The sequence below is a fragment of the Mixophyes fleayi genome, chromosome 4, assembly GCF_038048845.1.
Source record: "Mixophyes fleayi isolate aMixFle1 chromosome 4, aMixFle1.hap1, whole genome shotgun sequence".
Classification (NCBI taxonomy): Eukaryota; Metazoa; Chordata; class Amphibia; order Anura; family Limnodynastidae; genus Mixophyes; species Mixophyes fleayi.
In genome coordinates, this window is record NC_134405.1 from 331353617 (window position 1) to 331380792 (window position 27176).

Sequence of the window (27176 nt, forward strand, 5' to 3'; positions counted from 1 at the left end):
CCCCTAATACTCCTGTCACATGGCCCTTAATACTTCTGTCACATGCCCCTTAATACTTCTGTCACATGGCCACCTAATACTCCTGTCACATGACCCCTAATACTCCTGTCACATGACCCCTAATACTCCTGTCACATGACCCCTAATACTCCTGTCACATCACCCCCTAATACTCCTGACACATGACCCCTAATACTCCTGACTTTTTCACCGGATTCACGGTTTCTCCCGAGTTATGAAGCCCTCCCCACCAGTGATAGCTTTCACTGACTAATGATGGATCTGTAACAAGGGCACTGGCGGTACAAGTGCGAGCAAAAAATGCGTGGAGATTTCATAGCGAACAATGCAGCGGAGATTGTAAGCTTGCGAGCAGGGTTCTCTGACCTCTCTGTCTGTCTGTATTACCCAGTGTTGTCTTATTACTGTTTGTTACCGATTGTAAAGCGCTACGGAATTTGCTGGCGCTATATAAATAAATGTTGATGATGATGTCTACGGCACCTGGCGCTGAATTCAACTCCCCTCACTGTCCGTCACTGCGCTTGGGTAGTGAGCGAGCACTGACTGGAGTGTGATGGGGATTCACCAGGGGGGTTAGAACAAGAGCTGTAGAGGGTCTCAGTGCTGTACACATCCTGGTAATGGATCCTGACAGATAGATCACACAACAGACGGAGCAGGTTGGGAGAGGTATAAAGATGACTGAGAGCCAGGAGAGTTTGCTGCAACAGATGGCTGGCTCTGGAAACACAGGGTTTCAATCTGTGCCTGTAACAGACACCGCTAATAGGTGACACAGATCCCAGATAATAAAGCGGATGATTACTGTGTAACTAGATGTCCAGGGCCTCTCTGCACACACTGTACAAGCTATTCAGAGACGTTTCTGGGAGGGATACAATCAGCTGCTGTTTTATATGTCAGGTTTGTTTAGTTTCAGCTTTAGTGATATCATAATGGATTAAACAGTTATGTAAAATGTTCTGTCTATCCTACAATCCCGCCTTAATTACTGTTCTAAATGCCAGTGTCTCAGCCCAAAAGTACCCTTGTTGTGAGTTATTGCAGTTCTCCGTTGGTTTAATCACCGATATGTGGCTGTACGGAGCTGCTGTTACCCCAATCTGCTGACCTGAGACTTATATACCGAAAAATAGCTGATGTCCCTGTTTATTGTTGACAAAGAGAAAGAGAAAATAATCATATCATGAAGTGACCACTAACTATGTCTGTTAGAGGGAGAGGCCAGGTAAGAATACACAAGTCAAATGCCAGGAGGTTTATATAAAAGAATTTTAGGGGTAGATTTACTGAAACTTCTAAAAAGCAAAAGTGGAGGTGTTGCCCATAGCAACCAATCAGATTCTAGCCATCATTTTCTAGAATGTACTAGATACATGATAGCTAGAATCTAATTGGTTGTTATGGGCAACACCTCCACTTTTGCTTTTTAGAAAGTTCGATAAATCTACCCCCTAGTCCTATGTTTTTACGATACTTAGTGTGGCTTAACAGATTCTTAAATGGACGTCCCTACCTTCCAATGACTTTAGTTTATTTGCTTGTCCTTCTGCTACTTTTGCTACATATATTGTTTTAACTTTCTGCCGTCTTTCTGTGTGCTTCAGTCATGTCTTTACACCATCAAACACAATTGTTTACTTTTGCTGCCCTTGGATATACAACAAAGTTGGTCTCTGGATACTGCTATATCCAATGCAGAGAGCAGAACAGAGAGTTGTGTCATATCCCTGGGCAATGAAAATAAATATTACATTTAAACATGGCTGAAAAGCACAGAAGGAAGCAATAAACGTAAAGCAATACATGTAGTAAATGTTGCAATTTGGCATGTACTAATAGACAAATTTAAGTTGTTAGACTTCCAGCCACACATAAAAATATGTTATCCTGCCCCCTACCACCAACTAGCAGAACAGTCACTGCACTCTCTGTATAGAACGCTGGTTGGATGCTGCAGGTCAGTCACTGCGCTCTCTGTATAGAACGCTGGTTGGATGCTGCAGAACAGTCGCTGCACTCTCTGTATAGAACGCTGGTTGGATGCTGCAGGTCAGTCACTGCACTCTCTGTATAGAACGCTGGTTGGATGCTGCAGATCAGTCACTGCACTCTCTGTATAGAACGCTGGTTGGATGCTGCAGATCAGTCACTGCACTCTCTGTATAGAACGCTGGTTGGATGCTGCAGAACAGTCACTGCACTCTCTGTATAGAACGCTGGTTGGATGCTGCAGAACAGTCACTGCGCTCTCTGTATAGAACGCTGGTTGGAAGCTGTAGGTCAGTCACTGCGCTCTCTGTATAGAACGCTGGTTGGATGCTGCAGATCAGTCACTGCACTCTCTGTATAGAACGCTGGTTGGATGCTGCAGAACAGTCACTGCACTCTCTGTATAGAACGCTGGTTGGATGCTGCAGAACAGTCACTGCACTCTCTGTATAGAACGCTGGTTGGATGCTGCAGAACAGTCACTGCACTCTCTGTATAGAACACTGGTTGGAAGCTGCAGAACAGTCACTGCGCTCTCTGTATAGAACGCTGGTTGGATGCTGCAGATCAGTCACTGCGCTCTCTGTATAGAACGCTGGTTGGAAGCTGCAGAACAGTCACTGCACTCTCTGTATAGAACGCTGGTTGGATGCTGCAGGTCAGTCGCTGCACTCTCTGTATAGAACGCTGGTTGGATGCTGCAGGTCAGTCACTGCGCTCTCTGTATAGAACGCTGGTTGGATGCTGCAGAACAGTCACTGCACTCTCTGTATAGAACGCTGGTTGGATGCTGCAGGTCAGTCACTGCGCTCTCTGTATAGAACGCTGGTTGGAAGCTGCAGATCAGTCACTGCACTCTCTGTATAGAACGCTGGTTGGAAGCTGCAGATCAGTCACTGCACTCTCTGTATAGAACGCTGGTTGGAAGCTGCAGATCAGTCACTGCGCTCTCTGTATAGAACGCTGGTTGGATGCTGCAGATCAGTCACTGCACTCTCTGTATAGAACGCTGGTTGGATGCTGCAGATCAGTCACTGCGCTCTCTGTATAGAATGCTGGTTGGATGCTGCAGATCAGTCACTGCACTCTCTGTATAGAACGCTGGTTGGATGCTGCAGATCAGTCACTGCACTCTCTGTATAGAACGCTGGTTGGATGCTGATCAGTCACTGCACTCTCTGTATAGAACGCTGGTTGGATGCTGCAGATCAGTCACTGCACTCTCTGTATAGAATGCTGGTTGGATGCTGCAGATCAGTCACTGCACTCTCTGTATAGAACGCTGGTTGGATGCTGCTGATCAGTCACTGCACTCTCTGTATAGAACGCTGGTTGGAAGCTGCAGATCAGTCACTGCACTCTCTGTATAGAACGCTGGTTGGAAGCTGCAGATCAGTCACTGCACTCTCTGTATAGAACGCTGGTTGGATGCTGCAGATCAGTCACTGCACTCTCTGTATAGAACGCTGGTTGGATGCTGCAGATCAGTCACTGCACTCTCTGTATAGAACGCTGGTTGGATGCTGCAGATCAGTCACTGCACTCTCTGTATAGAACGCTGGTTGGATGCTGCAGATCAGTCACTGCACTCTCTGTATAGAACGCTGGTTGGATGCTGCAGATCAGTCACTGCACTCTCTGTATAGAACGCTGGTTGGAAGCTGCAGCTGGAATGGTCAAAGTTCTTTTGCAGGAGAGTATGATTGTTAGTGAATCCCTGGAATGGGGGGGATTATGGGAACATATTAGGTTACATTAAAACTCATACATCAATTATTGTTTCATTGTATTTTGCTTTTAATACATATAGAGCCCTGTGTAAGCCCCAATATGTACAATTACCATTATGGGTTTGCAGCCAACTTTCATTTTTTTAACGCACAATCACCTGGGCCTGCACTGTCCATAGGGCCTCCGGAATTATTGTTCCGAAAATTATATCATCAAACATCTACGGAGCTTTCTGTAGAGCTTGAGCCTCAAAATAACTTTGGTAGGGCCCCATTCAGCCGGCAGGCCACCTCCTAGACGGGCCCGATCTAGACAATTTCTTATTTCACGTTTAAATAATGTTCTTTTTGTGAGTGTTTATAAGTTGCTTCAAAACATTACAGGCTTGAATCAGAGCTGAACGCAACTTGGGCCTAATTTCTGGCCCAAAAATGCTTCTGAGGTGAAATCACAATCAACCAATCAGAAGTGGTGAGCAAGTGCTGGCGCACGCCATCATCATCAATGGATATTCTGTGAACATGCCCTGACTGTCCCTTCCCTGCCTGGAAGGTTGTTTTCTGGTCATGCACAGAGTGATTTAACTTTAATCTAGAGGCTATTATGAAAGTGATGCATTTATCATTGTCAATATTTAGAAAATGCAAATCAATGTTTAAATATAAAGTTATATAGCACCCAGTACGTGTGTACAGTAACTATAAAGTTATATAGCACCCAGTACGTTTGTACAGTAACTATAAAGTTATATAGGACCCAGTACGTTTGTACAGTAACTATAAAGTTATATAGCACCCAGTACGTGTGTACAGTAACTATAAAGTTATATAGCACCCAGTACGTTTGTACAGTAACTATAAAGTTATATAGGACCCAGTACGTTTGTACAGTAACTATAAAGTTATATAGCACCCAGTACGTTTGTACAGTAACTATAAAGTTATATAGCACCCAGTACGTTTGTACAGTAACTATAAAGTTATATAGCACCCAGTACGTTTGTACAGTAACTATAAAGTTATATAGGACCCAGTACGTTTGTACAGTAACTATAAAGTTATATAGCATCCAGTACGTTTGTACAGTAACTATAAAGTTATATAGCATCCAGTACGTTTGTACAGTAACTATAAAGTTATATAGCACTATAGCATTTAATATCTCTGAGGGTTCCCATTAATTTTACATTTCTTGAGATAAGTGAAACAGTTTTCACTGTAGTTTAGAATTGTTTGGATTTCACCCGGTCCATCAGCCATGAAACAACTTGTGAGATACTTTGAAGGACCTTTGTGAGGGAGGATCGATCAATAAACAAGATTACTATAAGTTGAACATGAAAATGCTTTTTAGAATTCTTGAAAACAAGTTGGATACTTGAATCGGTGTAACGCATTTTCCCTTCCTTTAAGCCTGTACCCCTAAGGACTCATGCCCAATATACTGCAAGCAATGGAGTGGAAAATTTGCCAAGTACATTGATAACCTGTGGATGTCACTCTTTCCAGTACTATCCATGAAACCGTTTAGCTCCTTATTAAAAGCTCTTCATAGACAACAACAGTATAGACACTAGAGATGGGCGGGTCCGGTTCTCCGAGAACCGAACCCACCCGAACTTTGGGTATCCGAGTACCGAGCTGAGCAGCTCGGTACTCTCCCGCCAATTCCGAATCCAAATCGAGGCCGAACGTCATTGTGACGTCGTCGGATCTCGGGACTCGGTTCTCGCGATACTTCAACTTTATAAATACACGCCTCCACAGCAATCCATCGCCATTTGACAGAGGGAGAGAGCAGGGTGTAGTCATAGGCTAATTAGAGCAGGGACAGAGAAAGAATACAATATTGTTCTTGCAATTGCTCTAACCAAAATCGCTAGTGCAGAGAGGAGGATAGAGGTTTATTATTTTTTCTTCATATTTGGCACTCCCCAGCGCTTTTGGGTTGTCCCCCATAATTGTGCATTAATATTTCTGGCTGTCAAAAGTCATATCTGTCAGCAGTATCTACTCAATAAATGTTAGCACTCCTCAGTGTTTTTGGGGTGTCCTCTCTAATTGTGCATTAATATTTCTGGCTGTCAAAAGTCATATCTGTCAGCAGTATCTACTCAATAAATGTTAGCACTCCTCAGTGTTTTTGGGGTGTCCTCTCTAATTGTGCATTAATATTTCTGGCTGTCAAAAGTCATATCTGTCAGCAGTATCTACTCAATAATTTTAAGCACTCCTCAGTGTTTTTGGGGTGTCCTCTCTAATTGTGCATTAATATTTCTGGCTGTCAAAAGTCATATCTGTCAGCAGTATCTACTCAATAATTTTAAGCACTCCTCAGTGTTTTTGGGGTGTCCTCCCTAATTGTGCATTAATATTTCTGGCTGTCAAAAGTCATATCTGTCAGCAGTATCTACTCAATAATTTTAAGCACTCCTCAGTGTTTTTGGGGTGTCCTCTCTAATTGTGCATTAATATTTCTGGCTGTCAAAAGTCATATCTGTCAGCAGTATCTACTCAATAATTTTAAGCACTCCTCAGTGTTTTTGGGGTGTCCTCTCTAATTGTGCATTAATATTTCTGGCTGTCAAAAGTCATATCTGTCAGCAGTATCTACTCAATAATTTTAAGCACTCCTCAGTGTTTTTGGGGTGTCCTCTCTAATTGTGCATTAATATTTCTGGCTGTCAAAAGTCATATCTGTCAGCAGTATCTACTCAATAATTTTAAGCACTCCTCAGTGTTTTTGGGGTGTCCTCTCTAATTGTGCATTAATATTTCTGGCTGTCAAAAGTCATATCTGTCAGCAGTATCTACGCAATGGATTCAAAGCAGTCCACATATGATCTAAATGAGCAACCAGGTTCTGTCACCAGTCCTGATGTTAGTGTTCCCAGTACGTCATCTGGCCAAGGCGATGTCAAACAACAGAGTGTTTTCAAATTAGTGCAAAAAACAAAAACCAAAAAAAAATTTACTGTATTGAAGCGAAAACGAAGTGTAACTGAGCAAAAGTTAAGTGACGATAAAAAAAAAATTGCAAGCATGCCATTCTACACACGCAGTGGCAAAGAGAGAATGAGGCCTTCACCTTTGGCTATTAGTGGCAGATCCCAAAAAGTTACCCAGCCTACAATTGGTGCACAACTACTGTTACGCGTCAAAGCTGAGCTGCAAGATACCAGTGAGGCATTACAGGAGAATATTTGCTCTGATTCACAAATGACAACAATCCCTGTGGAGAGTCCATCCAACAGTGGGATGTCTAATCGTGAGCATTCTGCTGATGTGTGCCTTAATAGCCCGAGTGTAGCCGGTGATACCCAAATTGAGGATGCCACTTTGGAATTAGAAGAGGATGAGGAGGAGATTTGTGTAGGCGACGAGGGCGCTAATGATGATGTTGATGATTATGATGCAGACAGATACCGAATTGCCTTTCTCAATTTCTATTTATATTCTAGATTATATAACGGCTGAATAGTTTTCTATTTTACTCCTAGTGGAGAGAGGATATGATGCAGACAGATACCAAACTGCCTTTGTCCATTTCAATTTATATTGTACAGTATATAACGGCTGAATTTATTAGTATTTTATACAAGTGGAGGGGGGCCCAGAGAGACAGAAACCAAACTGGCTTTCTCCATGTCAATTAATATTGTACAGTCTATAACGGCTGGATTTTTTGGTATTTTATACAAGTGGAGGGGGGCCTAGAGAGACAGAAACCAAACTGGCTTTCTCCATGTCAATTAATATTGTACAGTCTATAATGGCTGAATTTTTTGGTATTTTATACAAGTGGAGGGGGGCCTTGAGAGACAGAAACCAAACTGGCTTTTTCCATTTCTTTACATATTTAACTATAAGTGTAGGGTGTAATATACATTCAAAGACGATGGCTGCATTGCCAATATGCATAGATGGAGAGGAAGACAATCTGTTTTGTGTGTAGAATAGGCCTACCAACGAAGAATTAAACTGTTTTTTGGGATGATTTATTACCTCAACAATTAGATTACTTGTCTCTAAAACAGTTGGAGCACTAAATTGGGTTAATTTAGGCCCAAAAACATGGATTTTCCCAAAAAATAGCAAAACAAAACCAAACAAAACCAAAACCAAAACCAAAACACGCAATGGAGGTTTTGCAAAACCAAAACCAAAACCAAAACACGACGGTAATCCAGATCCAAAACCGAATCCAAAACCAAAACACGGGGGTCAGTGACCATCTCTAATAGACACCATAGCAACAAAAACAGACAACGCAACATATCTATTCTATTTTAAGTACCATTTTTATTGGATACCTTGTACGTTTGCAGCAGATATTCTAACCCATATATAGCACAAATAATGACAATAAGTCATTTTGATTCCACATAACGGTAAGCTGCACACGCCTTTGTTTGCAAATGTTAAATACTCAGGAGGAAAAACATTAGAAGAGTGTTTATATACACTGTAATTATTATCAGCCAGCCAGCTTATTAGCTGAACATTCAGGGACCGTGCAAATTACACACAGTACAATTACATTAAGGTGGTCTGGCTGGAATGGGTTTAGAATCTATAAGGAAATAGATATGAATTTAGAAACTAATGTGAATAATCAGAAATGGATAGCAGGGGGGAAAAAGGACAGTTTAAGAGAAACAAAAAAATCTGTATTAAATCTCACAACTCTCTGGGTGAGCCTGCCCTCGTTTCTGGATCCCTCTGGGTGCCTGCTCGTCTTTATACAGGGTTTGTTGTTGAATCATTAATTTGTTTGGGACTCATTAAAAATCAGCTGTGACCCTAGGCGGAGAGGAGCTGCTGGCGGGCTCATTAAGAGAACGTGTCTAAAAATAGGTGCTTGTGCAGCTACAGAGCAAAGAGAGGAGTCTCCTTAGGGAGAGAGGAACTTCCACGCAAGGCTGGCACGGAGCTGGCCCAAGGGGGAGAGTAGGAAGCAAGCCAGAGAAATGCATCGCTGTTACCCCCCCGCTATCTGCACTAGGGGTCTGCCTGAGGACACCTAAATGACTGTACTCGTTAAGAACATACTAATGAACATGTTAAGTTGGTAATGATTATGACTAGCTGAAGGATTTTACAGTTACAGTTAATTAGTGGCTATCACAGGCACTTGTGCTGGTATATTTAGAAGGCAGTTCAGAATTGGTAAGTTTGCCTGCTACATCTTTGTTAAAACATGACAAAAAAATATTAAATATTTTATATATAAAATTCATTGGTCTGTTTGTCTATCCGGTTATGCATTCAGACACCCCTACACCAATTGGGATGAAACTAACGTGAGGTGGTCCAGTTGGATCCTGATCAGGTTTTAGGGGAGTTAGGGTCCCAGTCGGACCTCTGTTGGTGTAAGCTGGGCTGGACTTTGGTCTGGAGAGTCTGTTCTGAGATTGCATTCAGACACCCCTGCATCGATTGGGATGAAACCAACACTGGGTGGTTCATTTGGATCCTTGCCAGGTTTTGGTGAGGTTAGGGTCCCGGCCAGACCTCCCGTTGGAGTATGCTGGGCAAAGCTTTGATGCAGGGAGCCTGTTCTGAGTCTTCCACTGGATAGATTTGTATGAAAACTTCACAGACTGGTACCATTGGATCCCAGAAGACTGCGGGGTTGAGATCCCAGTTGAACCTCCCGATGGTGTATGCTGGGCAGAACTTTGACTTGGGTAGCCTGTTTTATGCCTGCATTTGGACACTGCTGAACCGATTGGGAAAAAGCCAACACAAGGTGGTCCAGTTGGATCCTGGCCAGGTTTTAGGGGGGTTAGGGTCCCGCTTGGACTTCTCGTTGGTGTACGCTGGGTAGAACTTTGACCCTTGGAGCCTGTTCTGGGTCTTCCACTGGATGGATTTGGATGACATTTAATATAAAATCAATACCGACATTGGGCAGTCACCTCATGGGTGTAATGGAAGAGCTGCTAATTATTTAAAAATGGTTTGCAGTTACTTTCAACTCAAGGATAACTTAGTAACCTGAAGATTTAAACCCGGGCAACGCCGGGTACTTCAGATAGTTATCAATATAAGCAGAGAAACCAAACCAAAACAAAACCACTAGACCAATTTGCCTAGTGTTAAATAATTATTAGTAAAAGTTTCAGGAGTTTATCAACACTGAATAGATTTAACATTTTGGATGTGTTTAGGGCAGTAATTTTTATCCTTTGCACACCAGATATCCTGTGTCACAAACAGCACTCACCTGAGCCTGCGTGTAGGTGACAAGGGTTTAATCACTACCTGGTCTGTCTAAAAATGATTAAAAACCCATCAAAATTATATTTCTCAATTTCTATTAATCCAAAACTGCCACCACCAAGATTTTATTCCAAAGTCAGCACTTTGTGGGAGTCTTTTGTTGCTCCCTTAGCTCAACATACAACAACAATTTATATGTCATTGCAATTCAACTTATTTAGCCAGAGTTATCATTGCACAAAAATCCCCTGTATTAAAGTAGCGTTTTAATAATCAAGCTATCTAGCACATGGATTTCACAAAGACAGAACTTTATTAATTGAAATTTAATACAGCAAAATAGCCACAATGCTTAAGGTTTATGACACATAGTATGACACATAGTATTATAAAATGATGTAAGCAAGTTTGTTACAAATTAAAAAAGGAGAAATACAAAAATAGAAAAAAATTACGCAATTTCACATTTTTGCGAGAGGGAGCAGAAACATAGACCTATTCCCCAACACAGATTGGCCCCCTGGAGTAGTTATTCAGCGAGTTTAAACGCTTTTTCTGCTAACATACCCCCACTTCTCTTGTGAGGTCAGAAAGTTAATGTATATGCTAATAGGGAGAAATACATGTTTTCACTCCAATATAGTCAGTTTTAGCTATAAATTTATATACAGGCTGTAAGTTTCCTCTTGAACACCATAGAATCATAATAATACTTCAATCAAAGGATTATACATTTATATATAGACATGAAACATCACTATAAAATATTTATTATTTGGAACATTACACTTCTCTATCATTTGTCTGCTAGGGAGACATTACTGCTTGATGTATTAGGTGTAGTTAATTTTCCTGATTATGAATATGCACAGGGACTTTCTCAAATAGAAATTTTAATAGGTATTGCTTTGATGTGGACAATTTATATTTGAAAATGTAGATTTAACCATGTGCTCTGAAAACAGTCATAAATTTCGATCTGACATGTGATCTGATAACTGTGCTGTTCACTTCACTAGCTATAGCCCCCAGCTATGAGCCAGAACATTAGTGACAGTAGAGTGAGGGGCTTGATATGTCAGCAAAGCTAGTGAACCCCTTTGTTACTTGCCCTACAGTCAGCTCCCTATAGCCACAAAGGAAAATTATACACACTCCATTGTTATATTCTTAACCCTTAATGCACCAGCACAAATAATTTCATTTTAGTCACTCTTGAATACGTCATAATTCACAACATTCTGTCTGTATCTTTACTGGAGGTTGTAGCATAATTCCTAACAGTCCTGAGTCTTGCAAAAGACTGTTCTGATGATCTGACCTCCTGAAAGAGGTGGAGCCTATCAAAAAGTGGGTGTGGTGTTATCAGGGTTCAGGGGTGGTATAAAATATGGGTGTGGTCTGAGCGGTTCAGCGATGGTGGCTTATATTTTCCCAATTTTTCTTTTTTAAATGTCTCGGGTATGGCTCCCATCTGTGCTCAAAAACAAACATAAATTCATTGTGAAACATGCGTCTTGATATGGAAACTTTTACCTATATATTGCTAATTGTGAAGCTCGGTGGCGTAGTGGTTAGCACTTCTGCCTTGCAGCACTGGGGTCATGAGTTCAATTCCCGACCATGGCCTTATCTGTGAGGAGCTTATATGGTCTCCCCGTGTTTGCGTGGGTTTCCTCCGGGTGCTCCGGTTTCCTCCCACACTTCAAAAACATACTGGTAGGTTAATTGGCTGCTATTAAATTGACCCTAGTCTGTGTATGTGTGTGTGTGTATGTGTGTGTGTGTTAGGGATTTTAGACTGTAAGCCCCAATGGGGCAGGGACTGATGTGAGTGAGTTCTCTGTACAGCGCTGCGGAATTAGTGGCGCTATATAAATAAATGGTGATGATGATGATAATTGTGAAAGATTAAACTTAACTTTCTATATTGGTTTAACTTACATGCAGCATTTGTAGAGTGGGTGAAATGGTCCCATTCTTCAGTTGAGCCTGTGAAAGAAAGGCAATGCTGCATTTGACAGCCAAAACGCTGGGGGCCAAGGCGCTAGTATCGCACTAACTTCAGTTTGTATCTTTTAATAGCAACGTTCATTTATGTCATTAAATCGCCTCTTTCTCTATATTCAATTATCTCCTTTGATGACTTTCATGCTTTAGTCTATAGTTTAATATATTCCTGCAGCAGTAGAAATGAACTTTTCACACGTAAACCCCTGTGAAATTTTCTAAGCTGCTCTAAAATAAGAAAAATCTGCATAAAAAAGCTAGATTCATCTTAATTACGTACACTCAATTTTCTACAAACAAAAGCTCAGAGCCATTTTTATTTTCAGATTTTAACTACACATAACGAGCAATTATAATTGTGCAGAAATGAGCGTAATGGTGTTAAATTGAACCTAAATGCATCAGCTTCATGTGTTGCTCATCTGCGTTAATAGGTTTGTGCCAAATTTTCTCATCATGCATTCAATTAATTCTTCACATCGGATATCTGGAATTTTAAAAACTGTCTGACACTCTCTGATAAGTCACCAATACATCTATTACATGTGTAATCTACAGATTTGGCTTTCTTTTAAACTAAAAATCCTTCACTTTAAAGGTATTAAGTAGAGAAGCTCAGGCTCGGTTTTCTGAAAACCGAGCCCACTCGAACTTAGGGGATCCGAGTAGGCTCGCAAGCCGGCTCGGTGACTTCGCACATCCTCGGATCTGAATCGAGGCAAAGCATCATCATTGCGTTGTCGGATCTTGTGGGTTTTGGATTGCATAAATACCTTCCGCCCCAGGAGATCCATCGCCATTGCTCACACAGAAACAGGGGTAGCAGTGTTGTTGTCACTCTCCAGTCTCCAGTGACATTGCTCAGTGCCATTGCTCAAACAGAAACAGAGGTAGCAGTGTTGTTGTCACTCTCCATTCTCCAGTGACATTGCTCAGTGCCATTGCTCACACAGAAACAGAGGTAGCAGTGTTGTTGTCACTCTCCAGTCTCCAGTGACATTGCTCAGTGCCATTGCTCACACAGAAACAGAGGTAGCAGTGTTGTTGTCACTCTCCATTCTCCAGTGACATTGCTCAGTGCCATTGCTCACACAGAAACAGGGGTAGCAGTGTTCTTGTCACTCTTCAGTCTCCAGTGACATTGCTCAGTGCCATTGCTCACACAGAAACAGGGGTAGCAGTGTTGTTGTCACTCTCCAGTCTCCAGTGACATTGCTCAGTGCCATTGCTCACACAGAAACAGAGGTAGCAGTGTTGTTGTCACACTCCATTCTCCAGTGACATTGCTCAGTGCCATTGCTCACACAGAAACAGGGGTAGCAGTGTTGTTGTCACTCTCCAGTCTCCAGTGATATTGCTCAGTGCCATTACTCAGACAGAAACAGGGTTAGCAGTGTTGTTGTCACTCTCCATTCTCCAGTGCCATTGCTCAGTGCCATTACTCAGACAGAAACAGGGTTAGCAGTGTTCTTGTCACTCGACAAAAATTGACTGGAAATCAGACGCGGGGTGGCAAAGTTCAGCCCGGGGACGCACAGGCGGCCGCATCACATGACACGCGATGCGGCCGCCTATGCTCTGACTCTGCCGCATCGCATGTCTTGTGATGTGGCCGCTTGTAATATTCATCAAATATTGTATTCAACGAGGGGTTGGCCGACCCAAACAGCTGTCAGACTGAGCGGCTCGGGGTCCCGATGCCCCCCTGCCCAGCCCGCAACTGCTGGAAATGATTGGAAATTAATGTTATTGAGGTTAATAATATTGCAGGGATTAAAAAAAAGAGCCAAATTATGTGATTTTACCCAAAAAAAATAGGGATTTTAGAAAGAAATCGGGATCCAAAATCAAAACATGCGAGTGCGGTTTTGCCAAAACCAAAGCACAAAGATAATTTAGAATCAAAACCAAAACACAGGGCTTAGTGAACATCTCTAGTATTAAGGGGTCTATTAATAATAACATGTCACTGGTTCAGCTGAGCAATGTTTAGCTCCCAGGTGACATTGCCGGCAGTGTTATGAGGAGTCCTGTCTCTCACCAGACCAGTGCGTGGTCCTTCTGCATGTGTTGTACTTGGGCTTTCAGTTCCAGATTCTCTGTAGTCTTTACCGGACAGGGGGCTTGGATAACTAGGAAAAATCCCTAAATCTGGTGACCACTGGGGAGCCTGATGATCCTTTTCCCACAAAAGGGCCTTACGGCACCTGGAGGATGGTCGGAACGGGGCTCTTTAACTTTAGTGAAGGGTCCAAAGTCCCAAGACTCCAGCACTCTCTTTTAACACTGCACCTGGAGCTTCAGTGAAAAAGCTCACTAGCTAGATGGACAACAAAATAACCCTTCCCATTGTGTTCCTCTTTTATTTCCCTTTTAGAAACCTATTTATTAAACAACCACCCTGCAAACATTACATCCAGATGTTGCACCTTGAAAAACTCACGCTATCTGATTTCCCCCCTTTTCTTTTAGATAGTAAGTCTTTATAGTCTAGGAATTACTGAATACCAGAATTGCTTCACCGCCCGCCACTATTTATTTGGATATTCTGGCGGAGATGAGACTCCGGTCAGTTCTGGCATTGAAGGTCACCGGGAGGGGAGGAGGGAGAGTGAGCTGACAGAGCCTGGGAGGCTGATATTTTTATCAGGTGATCATTCTGGAATTAGCCACGTAGCCAAAGCTACAGCCAGTAATTGCAGCTAGAATGGGGGTCAGACACCTAGGTGGATTTCGTGACAGGAGACCGCGAGACCCTCACACGGACACGCTCCATTGACACGTACAATTGCCGCTTTCACTCCTAAACGCTTTCTTCTCCTGCACGGTCGATCAATAAGGAAAAGAAACACTCCATCGCTTTAATGCAACTCGTCAGCCGCAGATAGAATCACTTCATCTCCCTCCGGTCTCCCTCTCTCCTTTTCATTCCACATTAAAAGGACCGGACATTTGTCATAACAGCGCCAAAGTTGCTTTTCCTTATTCCATAGCGAATGTGAGCAGGGAGAGGAGACCAATTAATCTCTCAGCGAGATCTGAGTTTTGTCTGTAATGAAGTCAAGTAGCTGAGATGCAAAAGATTCTCAGAGCAAATGGTCCGGAATGAAGATGTGATAAACTACAGTAAAAGTGTTTTATGTACTAAGGCTTCACATGCTAATGCTTAACCCTCAAATAATAAAACAATCTCCAACCATTTTCCCCTTCAATACTGCTCTCCCCTCTATCCAACCAATAAGGACAGTCGCTGGTATGTGGTTAGTCATTTTTATCTCTTGCAAAAAAGTTCGCCCACTGTCAAGTGACCATTACTGAGAATATATTTCTGCATCCTTATCTGTTGTTATCCTAATTTTCTCATAAGCTACTGTACTGATAACATGCAAGGCAATCCTAAAGCCTCATTAAGCATGACTGTCTAAAATCTATCTCACACATACTGTAATTGTATATTTGGCTTATCTTGTGCGCGCTTTAATTTCCCAGGTTAATAATTGTATAAGACCTAATGAATTATCTTGGCATATGTTAGTTTTGGACATGATTCAATCACTTGTTAATATAACAGAGCTGCAGGCTGTGGGGTGATGGCATCACGGGGAAAGACAGATACTGGCAAGTGCTGCTGCTGTGCATGCAATGCATTATGGTAGATGTAGTTTTTTGCCCCAATTGTTGCACATAGTTCTGTGATGTCACTGCAAGCCACTCTTCTCCTACAATAACTGCATATTTAAGAAAAATACAGGGCCAGAAATTTAGTATTACACACATTCCAAATCTCCCGTCAGCTAGGACTTTGTCCCAATTGCTGGGAATATTAGTTGGAATGACACTGGTGCGTGGGCATTGTCGGGGCAGAGAAGGGTGTTGAGGGATGACCTAGTTGTTTAGAAGACTCATGCCCCCAGCATGACACCAAACCCATACCTTCCAACATTTGAGATTCTGTAATTGGGACAGGGGAATCGTAGGTGCCACAATGGGACTATGACCGCATTATGTTCCAGGGGGCATGCCTAGTGCCGTAATGCACTAGCCTAATCCTTGGCAACCACGTCCCCCTCCAAACACCCATACAGTGCTGTGTGCACCCAAAGCAGGTACATAGGAACCTGTTCATCGCTGCTTTGCTATGCAGAGAAGAAGTGAACAGAAGATACCTCCCAACTTTCCCAACTGTGAGACCAACATGTCCGTGAGCAGGACAGTGGGACAGAACTCTAAAAATCTGCACTGTCCTATGTTGGACAGAAGAGGTGATCTGACGCAGAGGCCAGCTGCTCCCATTGACATTTATTCTTACAACAAAGCAAAGCAAAGCATAGATCAGATCAGGTGCATAGAGTTGGGGGACTCAATTGAAAGCTCACTCACTGCTGCTTTAAAGTGTACCTGTTATCTGTATTATGATCATGCCCAGTGGTCAGGTCATGTTGGGGTCGTAGTGTCCTATGTCTGTATAGAGTGTAATAGAATTGTATTATGATCATGTCCAGTGGTCAGGTCATGTTGGGGGTGTAGTGTCCTATATCTGTATAGAGTGTAATAGAATTGTATTATGATCATGCCCAGTGGTCAGGTCATGTTGGGGTTGTAGTGTCCTATGTCTGTATAGAGTGTAATAGAATTGTATTATGATCATGTCCAGTGGTCAGGTCATGTTGGGGGTGTAGTGTTCTATGTCTGTATAGAGTGTAATAGAATTGTATTATGATCATGTCCAGTGGTCAGGTCATGTTGGGGGTGTAGTGTCCTATATCTGTATAGAGTGTAATAGAATTGTATTATGATCATGTCCAGTGGTCAGGTCATGTTGGGGTTGTAGTGTCCTATGTCTGTATAGAGTGTAATAGAATTGTATTATGATCATGTCCAGTGGTCAGGTCATGTTGGGGGTGTAGTGTCCTATGTCTGTATAGAGTGTAATAGAATTGTATTATGATCATGTCCAGTGGTCAGGTCATGTTGGGGGTGTAGTGTCCTATATCTGTATAGAGTGTAATAGAATTGTATTATGATCATGCCCAGTGGTCAGGTCATGTTGGGGTTGTAGTGTCCTATGTCTGTATAGAGTGTAATAGAATTGTATTATGATCATGTCCAGTGGTCAGGTCATGTTGGGGGTGTAGTGTCCTATGTCTGTATAGAGTGTAATAGAATTGTATTATGATCATGTCCAGTGGTCAGGTCATGTTGGGGGTGTAGTTTCCTATGTCTGTATAGAGTAGAGATGGTCACTGACCCCCGTGTTTTGGTTTTGGATTCGGTTTTGGATCTGGATTACCGTCGTGTTTTGGTTTTGGTTTTGGTTTTGCAAAACTGCCATTGCGTGTTTTGGTTTTGGTTTTGGTTTTGTTTGGTTTTGTTTTGCTATTTTTTTGGAAAATCCATGTTTTTGGGCCTAAATTAACCCAATTTAGTGCTCCAACTGTTTTAGAGACAAGTAATCTAATTGTTGAGGTAATAAATCATCCAAAAAAAAAGTTTAATTCTTCGTTGGTAGGCCTATTCTACACACAAAACAGATTGTCTTCCTCTCCATCTATGCATATTGGCAATGCAGCCATCGTCTTTGAATGTATATTACACCCTACACTTATAGTTAAATATGTAAAGAAATGGAAAAAGCCAGTTTGGTTTCTGTCTCTCAAGGCCCCCCTCCACTTGTATAAAATACCAAAAAATTCAGCCATTATAGACTGTACAATATTAATTGACATGGAGAAAGACAGTTTGGTTTCTGTCTCTCTAGGCCCCCCTCCACTTGTATAAAATACTAAAAAATTCAGCCATTATAGACTGTACAATATTAATTGACATGGAGAAAGACAGTTTGGTTTCTGTCTCTCTAGGCCCCCCTCCACTTGTATAAAATACAAAAAAATCCAGCCGTTATAGACTGTACAATATTAATTGACATGGAGAAAGCCAGTTTGGTTTCTGTCTCTCTAGGCCCCCCTCCACTTGTATAAAATACTAATAAATTCAGCCGTTATATACTGTACAATATAAATTGAAATGGACAAAGGCAGTTTGGTATCTGTCTGCATCAGATCCTCTCTCCACTAGGAGTAAAATAGAAAACTATTCAGCCGTTATATAATCTAGAATATAAATAGAAATTGAGAAAGGCAATTTGGTATCTGTCTGCATCATAATCATCAACATCATCATTAGCGCCCTCGTCGCCTACACAAATCTCCCCCTCATCCTCTTCTAATTCCAAAGTGGCATCCTCAATTTGGGTATCACCGGCTACACTCGGGCTATTAAGGCACACATCAGCAGAATGCTCACGATTAGACATCCCACTGTTGGATGGACTCTCCACAGGGATTGTTGTCATTTGTGAATCAGAGCAAATATTCTCCTGTAATGCCTCACTGGTATCTTGCAGCTCAGCTTTGACGCGTAACAGTAGTTGTGCACCAATTGTAGCCTGGGTAACTTTTTGGGATCTGCCACTAATAGCCAAAGGTGAAGGCCTCATTCTCTCTTTGCCACTGCGTGTGTAGAATGGCATGCTTGCAATTTTTTTTTTATCGTCACTTAACTTTTGCTCAGTTACACTTCTTTTTCGCTTCAATACAGTAAATTTTTTTTTGGTTTTTGTTTTTTGCACTAATTTGAAAACACTCTGTTGTTTGACATCGCCTTGGCCAGATGACGTACTGGGAACACTAACATCAGGACTGGTGACAGAACCTGGTTGCTCATTTAGATCATATGTGGACTGCTTTGAATCCATTCTGAGCGCAAACCACTGAGGAGTGCTAAAAATTATTGAGTAGATACTGCTGACAGATATGACTTTTGACAGCCAGAAATATTAATGCACAATTAGGGAGGACACCCCAAAAACACTGAGGAGTGCTAAAAATTATTGAGTAGATACTGCTGACAGATATGACTTTTGACAGCCAGAAATATTAATGCACAATTAGGGAGGACACCCCAAAAACACTGAGGAGTGCTACAAATTATTGAGTAGATACTGCTGACAGATATGACTTTTGACAGCCAGAAATATTAATGCACAATTAGGGAGGACACCCCAAAAACACTGAGGAGTGCTAAAAATTATTGAGTAGATACTGCTGACAGATATGACTTTTGACAGCCAGAAATATTAATGCACAATTAGGGAGGACACCCCAAAAACACTGAGGAGTGCTACAAATTATTGAGTAGATACTGCTGACAGATATGACTTTTGACAGCCAGAAATATTAATGCACAATTAGGGAGGACACCCCAAAAACACTGAGGAGTGCTACAAATTATTGAGTAGATACTGCTGACAGATATGACTTTTGACAGCCAGAAATATTAATGCACAATTAGGGAGGACACCCCAAAAACACTGAGGAGTGCTAAAAATTATTGAGTAGATACTGCTGACAGATATGACTTTTGACAGCCAGAAATATTAATGCACAATTAGGGAGGACACCCCAAAAACACTGAGGAGTGCTACAAATTATTGAGTAGATACTGCTGACAGATATGACTTTTGACAGCCAGAAATATTAATGCACAATTAGGGAGGACACCCCAAAAACACTGAGGAGTGCTAAAAATTATTGAGTAGATACTGCTGACAGATATGACTTTTGACAGCCAGAAATATTAATGCACAATTAGGGAGGACACCCCAAAAACACTGAGGAGTGCTACAAATTATTGAGTAGATACTGCTGACAGATATGACTTTTGACAGCCAGAAATATTAATGCACAATTAGGGAGGACACCCCAAAAACACTGAGGAGTGCTAAAAATTATTGAGTAGATACTGCTGACAGATATGACTTTTGACAGCCAGAAATATTAATGCACAATTAGAGAGGACACCCCAAAAACACTGAGGAGTGCTTAAAATTATTGAGTAGATACTGCTGACAGATATGACTTTTGACAGCCAGAAATATTAATGCACAATTAGAGAGGACACCCCAAAAACACTGAGGAGTGCTAACATTTATTGAGTAGATACTGCTGACAGATATGACTTTTGACAGCCAGAAATATTAATGCACAATTATGGGGGACAACCCAAAAGCGCTGGGGAGTGCCAAATATGAAGAAAAAATAATAAACCTCTATCCTCCTCTCTGCACTAGCGATTTTGGTTAGAGCAATTGCAAGAACAATATTGTATTCTTTCTCTGTCCCTGCTCTAATTAGCCTATGACTACACCCTGCTCTCTCCCTCTGTCAAATGGCGATGGATTGCTGTGGAGGCGTGTATTTATAAAGTTGAAGTATCGCGAGAACCGAGTCCCGAGATCCGACGACGTCACAATGACGTTCGGCCTCGATTTGGATTCGGAATTGGCGGGAGAGTACCGAGCTGCTCAGCTCGGTACTCGGATACCCAAAGTTCGGGTGGGTTCGGTTCTCGGAGAACCGGACCCGCCCATCTCTAGTATAGAGTGTAATAGAATTGTATAATGATCATGTCCAGTGGTCAGGTCATGTTGGAGGTGTAGTGTCCTATATCTGTATAGAGTGTAATAGAATTATATTATGATCATGTCCAGTAGTCAGATCATGTTTGGGGTGTAGTGTCCTATATCTGTATAGAGTGTTATAGAATTGTATTATGATCATGTCCAGTGGTCAGGTCATGTTGGAGGTGTAGTGTCCTATATCTGTATAGAGTGTAATAGAATTGTATTATGGTTATGTCCAGTAGTCAGGTCATGTTGGGGGTGTAGTGTCCTATGTCTGTATAGAGTGTAATAGAATTGTATTATGATCATGTCCAGTGGTCAGGTCATGTTGGGGGTGTAGTGTCCTATATCTGTATATAGTGTAATATAATTGTATTATGATCATGTCCAGTGGTCAGGTCATGTTGGAGGTGTAGTGTCCTATGTCTGTATAGAGTGTAATAGAATTGTATTATGATCATGTCCAGTGGTCAGGTCATATTGGGGGTTTAGCTAGTTATACTCACTGGTCACTGTTATCAAACTACTGTCCAGTCTAACATTGAGTATGCTCACAAAAATGTCATCCTCCCAAGTACAGACAGGATCTTGAGTGCAAAATTTTCCAAAAAAACACAATAATATCCCTGGGTGTACTCTGCAGTTCCATCTTACTGTAAATAATGTAGCAACCAATATGATGTTTTTCTACTTGCTAAAATAATGTAAGCAAATACAAACCTAAAATATAGGTAAGCAAATTAAGCATAAAATGCCTTTTTCACAATGGCGGTAATGTAACAAGTTTAATCTCCTTGTCTCTCAGGATGCATCATCACCATGGAATATTCACGCTCGCCCTGTTGGCGCTCCTGTTAGTGCTTACGGTACTTGGGACGGACACAGGGAAAAAAGATAAACAAGGTAATTGTGCAAAAAGTACTGTCATGTCAGGTGATCCCATCATGTATTATTGTTATTAGTTTTAAATTGTTCTGAAAAAACTCTTGACACATTCAGGACCTTGTCTGTTAGGCGGATATACAAGTGAACATCAGCAGAAATTGAGTTCCTGTTAGAACTTATCTGCTGCTACGATGTTGTCCTATGAACTACAGATGTTTGGGAGGTAGAAGGTCAAAAATATTCCATCTGGTGTGCAGAATATCATACATATTGTAAACATTTGAAAATAAAAAAATCAGGATGAAATAAGTCCCTTAAGCCATGCTCCGATCTACACATGCCACACCTAAAGTCCTCCAGCCAGTAAGTATTTGACTTGCGGCATCCCCCCATTCTGTTAGGCAAACATCCTTGTAGGGTCTGTATTTTTGGATTATTCAGCCAACATTAAAGATGTCTGAAAATTTTGTACCGGACTATGCAACCTTCCTATTATCCTCTTGTACAACGTCAACCCATAGACAGAGAAAATGCGTTCCAACTAGAAGCCAGCAAGAGCTATTCACACGGCGCCCTTTATATATCCATCCAAACAACACACATCTCACCAAGTAACCCACCAATCCATGTCAATGCCTATATAAACACAATATCTTATAAATGAGGACAAGCTTTTCAGTCTTGCATTCTCTCAGTTATAATGGACACATGAACAAATACTTAGTGCAAAATCTGTTTAACTTCACAAGATAAATACTGAAACATGTAAACGCTAAGGGGCTGATTCAATTTCTAAAGAACAACTCGGCCCAATCATCATTACCGTTACTACGGTAATTTGTTCGCGAATATTTGCTCGTCGCTCACAGAGCTGCAAGGGAAAATCATCTGAGAAATTAGTAGTAACGGTAATAATGTACAGCTCTTACTGTAGTAGTGATAGTAATAGTTTGTGGACGATAGCAGATATCCTAGATGTGGAACTTACAATAGATCATATACACTGTAGACAGTGAGTCCTTCCAGACACTTGCACACAGATTCTGCTACACATTTATACAGTGCAAACATAATTATATAAGATTAGACGCACATAACACATCACAGGGATAATGATACTTTTATGCCAGGAAAGGTCACACACAGATTGGAAACTTCATTTAATATGTTTGTTTTTTCTTCTGGATCAAGGTTTTATACAGCATTTATTTGGGGAGTGTTTCTCTTTCAGTCTTCAATTCCATAGTGAGCATCTCTCTTGGTGAATTGGAAGTAGATTATTTAATTACATCTCACTAAGGCCACCTTTCTGTATAATGTGCATACTCAGTAGGTGCACTCAAAGTCCAGCGTGTCTACTTGTAAATTGCTCATTTCCTGGATTTGTGATCCAGATAACAAAACTATCGTCTGACTTTGATAACAGATTTGGGTGTAGGGTAATTGGATTTTCTACATGTGTATTTTGATCAAAGCATAAGAACATTCAAAATGGAGATCACAGTACAAGGCTTTTAACCTTTTTGCGATCGTAAGCCCACAGAAGTTCCTGTGAACTTAAATGAAGAAAATCCCGCACAGTATGAATATATTGGCAATTATGTATTTTGACAAGTAGGTAAAGATCGGAATATCCTTTTAGAAAGTGTTGAAAATGAATTAATTTAAGCAGTTTGAGCCGGCTTGACTATATGCAATCCGGCTCGCCCATGTGCAATCCAGCTCGATCAAGTGCAATCTGGCTCGATCATGTGTATTCCGGGCTGGCCAATGGACGTATCGTAGGTCAGACCTGTTCGCATGGTAATTAAGGTCTCTATTTAGGTTAGTAATCAGGTGCATTGAACATTTTGTATAAACTGAAAGTTTCCTATTGGATGGATTTCATGCATAACATTCATACATAACAACGTGATGGTCTCTCATAGCCAGACCACCAATGAGGCAACTTAGGAATGTTGCCTTCACCATAATATTAAATGTCTGTTGAACTTTTCCAAAACTCACTCCATAAAGTGAGTCCATGCTAAGGTCAGGGCAGGTGGCAATCTATAGAGTAGTCAGTGTCCAGGCTGAGGTCAGGGCAGGCAGCAATCAATAGAAAACAATCAAGTACTAGGCAGAGGTCCAGGCAGGCAGCAATCAATAGAACACAATCCAGTAATGGGCTGAGGTCGGGGCAGGCAGCAATCAGTAGAACAAAATCCCGTACTAGGCTGAGGTCAGGGCAGGCAGCAATCAATAGAGTAGTCAGTGTTCAGGCTGAGGTCAGGGCAGGCAGCAATCAATAGAAAACAATCAAGTACTAGGCAGAGGTCCAGGCAGGCAGCAATCAATAGAACACAATCCAGTAATAGGCTGAGGTCGGGGCAGGCAGCAATCAGTAGAACAAAATCCCGTACTAGGCTGAGGTCAGTGCAGGCAGCAATCAGTAGAACAAAATCCCGTACTAGGCTGAGGTCAGGGCAGGCAGCAATCAATAGAGTAGTCAGTGTTCAGGCTGAGGTCAGGGCAGGCAGCAATCAATAGAACACAATCCAGTAGTAGGCAGTGTTCCGGGCTGACAGCAATCAATAGAGTATTCAGCATCCAGGTAGACATCTGGGCAACCAGAAGGCAGGATAGCCAAAAACAGACTAGGGGCAGCAAGAGCAATAAGGAACTTTGAAAAATAAAGCCTTATCATTGTTTCTATCCCTATAGCTATAAACTGGTCTTCCATTATAAATGTGTACAATCGAAATTGATAGGGTTGCAGTATGTGAAAGTAATAGAATCTTGAAAAAGTGTAATTATTTTATTTAACCCATGTTATGCAAAATAAAAAACATTTGTTCCACAATGCCTTGAAATGAAAGCCTTATCAGTCTGTAAAAAAAAATTCTTTAAAAGGATTACCTAACCCATCGTATATACATGAAAGTCTGTTCATTGAGGTGAAAAACCCCTCCAGTCATTATGGGGTTAATATGATTGTGATAAGTCTGTGATTCGTGGGGATTTTGCATTTTTTTTTTTTTTTTTCAATTTAAACACATCAGACTGTTTGTCAATTTACTGAAATACACATCTGGAATAGTGAATGGCTCACAGTAACCTATATCTAGTTAAATAACACAATTTTAGCATATTGAGTATTTTTTATTTCTGTATTATTGCTTTTATTATTTGGTATTTATAGCGTGTTTGCTGTTGCAGATAAGAAGGCTAAGAAGTCAGACTGCGGGGAGTGGCAGTGGAGTGTTTGTGTGCCCACCAGTGGGGACTGTGGGATAGGAACTCGAGAAGGGACTCGCTCAGGAAAGGAATGTAAACAGAACATGAAGACTCAGAAGTGTAAGATCCCATGTAACTGGAAGAAGCAGTTTGGAGGTGAGATAAGAAACTGGTGGCGAAACCTTAGATTAGAACTAAACCTAAAATAAACTTGTCAAAATGTTATACATGACGGTGAACCTCACTTACCCTGAGCGTTAGACATAGGGCCTCATGTAGAGTTGAACGCATGTCCTTTTACGTATATGAATTTCACTACTCTACTTGCGCACAAAATATAGAGATGCTCACTGACCGCCGTGAACTGGTTTTGGTTTTGGATTTGGATCAGCTTCGTGTTTTGGTTTTGGTTTTGGCAAAACCGCCCCTCGTGTGTTTTGGTTTTGGATTTTTTAGGAAAAATCCTAAAATATGCTAAAATCACATATTTTTACTCTTTTTTTGTTCCTACATTATTATTAACCTCAATAACACTAATTTCAAGTGATTTGCAGTCAATTTTGGCCACCTCATAGAGCACAATATTAGTTTCATACACTTTCAAACAAAGACTGCAGCGACCTGGCTGGATGGTAAGCGACAGAGCAATGACACAAACACACGGCAGTTCCTAGCACATCTAGGAAACATTGGCACACAGCAGTGGCAGAAAAGAAAAATGGTGCAAGATGGAATTGTCCTTGGGCCCTCCCTCCCCCCCACCGTTATTTTGGATCTTAAAAAGGAATCCAAAAATCGTGTGATCTGATATCCAACATCATGATGACATTTTGCCTCGTTTTCGATTCCGAGGGTGCGGAAAAGTACCAAGCCAACTCAGCTCGATACTCAGATCTCCTAAGTTCGGGTGTGTTCGGTTCTTGAGGAACCGAGCCTGAGCATCTCTAACATAAAGGCGTTACCTTGATGCTGTATGTAGAGTCAGTCGCATCTGACTTACACGACTCCTTGCGCTTATAGAGGCGAAAAAAGGGGAGTAAAGAAGGATGCAGATGTTTGCCATGTAAGAAAGGGCGTGTTCCTGTAAATGCGACTGATATAGACCTGGATGTAGACACAGATACCCCTGGTGTAGGACACAAACTGATAATGACGATGCTCAGCTGAGATACATCCGACTCAGCATAAAACATAGAATGTATCTTAGAGTGTATCTGTACACCTGCGTTTTAGGTGGAAATTGGGACAAAGTACCTGGGCTCGGGTGGTGTCTCTTGAGGGTCTAGCGGCATTGATGATAGGGATGAGTGTTGCTCCAGCCACCCCCCAATTCATGGTCCTGTCTGAGCCGGAGAGATGGAGATCTCCTTCTATTGGTCCTCATGGTCACACCCCTGTGCGCAGCCTGGAGAAAGCCGCAGCACCTAGCTTTATCCAAGGCTGTGAGTGCAGCCAAGAAATTGCTGCACTGAGGTCTGATGTGGCCCTTGGCAGCCTGGAACTCAGGTAGATTGTTTCAGAAATGGGGAGCTTGGTAGGAGAAGGCGGAACATCAAGATGGAATGTTCATATTGTCGCTACCAATAACTATTGTCTGATGCGATCAATGTGGTTCCAAAGCACAAAAGTGATTTAATAGCAAAGTGATAGCATAATAGCAAATACAAATTACAGTGAAAGCTAAATAGTCAAAATGCAATAAGAACGCAATGAAGTACAACCGATACATACGCAGCGCACTGGATCCAGCTAATAGTCATTCAGTCCTGAAGCCTGTGGTCAAAGTAGACTGAATGGTGGATTTAGTGCCTGGTTTATATACAACCAAGTAAATTGACCTAGGGGGCTGTACCCATGGCGTTAGGTAGAAACTTGTGGATCCGACAGCAAAATTTCTATGTGGCTCCCAAAATTTCAATGCCCTCCTATTCCCACACTTACCTTATACGGCCAGTGCTATTGTGCTCTTACTCCTTAAGTAGGAAGGTAACAGAGCAGGGGGCTCATTAAACGGACACGTAGCTGATCTCCTCTCAGTGCAGTGTTCTGAGCGGATGGTAGAGGGGTACAGACCTGGAGCCTGGCACATGGCAGCTGAGGGGCTCTAATAAGTCCACTCACCGACCAGCTACCCTGGTAATGGCGCCCATGACTGTACCATAGACTACATCAACATAGTCAATAATAAGCATTAGGATCAGTTGTATGATGCTTTTTCTGCCCATGGGAGTGGGATCGCCTTTGTTTCTATAGAGTAAGTGCAATGTGGAATACATTTTGGATATCAGCAAACCAAATAAAAGGTTAGGAAAATTTTATTACAGTACAGATTATCAATATGGTTTTTACTTTTGAACGGTTTGGTCGATAAGCTAGACTGAAATGGGTTAAAGAAATAACACATTATGCTATGACTTTGGATAATATAGTCTCTTGTCCCCACTTTCGGTGGTTCAAATTGACCCATGAAAACACAAAACAACATTGCAACCATCCCTTCTCAGAAGTGAACCTCCTTGTAACAAGAAATCCTTGCAATATACTGTACCATCATATTCTTTATATTATATTCATGTATAATACATCTTGTTATTCCATACACACAATCCAACTAACCTTTACTGGGGGGCTCA

At 41.6% G+C, this 27176-nt stretch overlaps 1 protein-coding gene across 1 annotated transcript in view; it reads left to right on the forward strand.

Moving 5' to 3' along the window:
* Positions 1–27176, forward strand: part of PTN (pleiotrophin) — a 65949-nt gene that overhangs the window by 10502 nt on the left and 28271 nt on the right. Inside the window, exons 2-3 of the mRNA XM_075210401.1 lie at positions 21248–21345; positions 24526–24699. Of these exons, the coding sequence (XP_075066502.1) occupies positions 21249–21345; positions 24526–24699 (271 nt within the window). The 5' untranslated portion in view covers position 21248. The remainder of the gene's footprint in view (positions 1–21247; positions 21346–24525; positions 24700–27176) is intronic.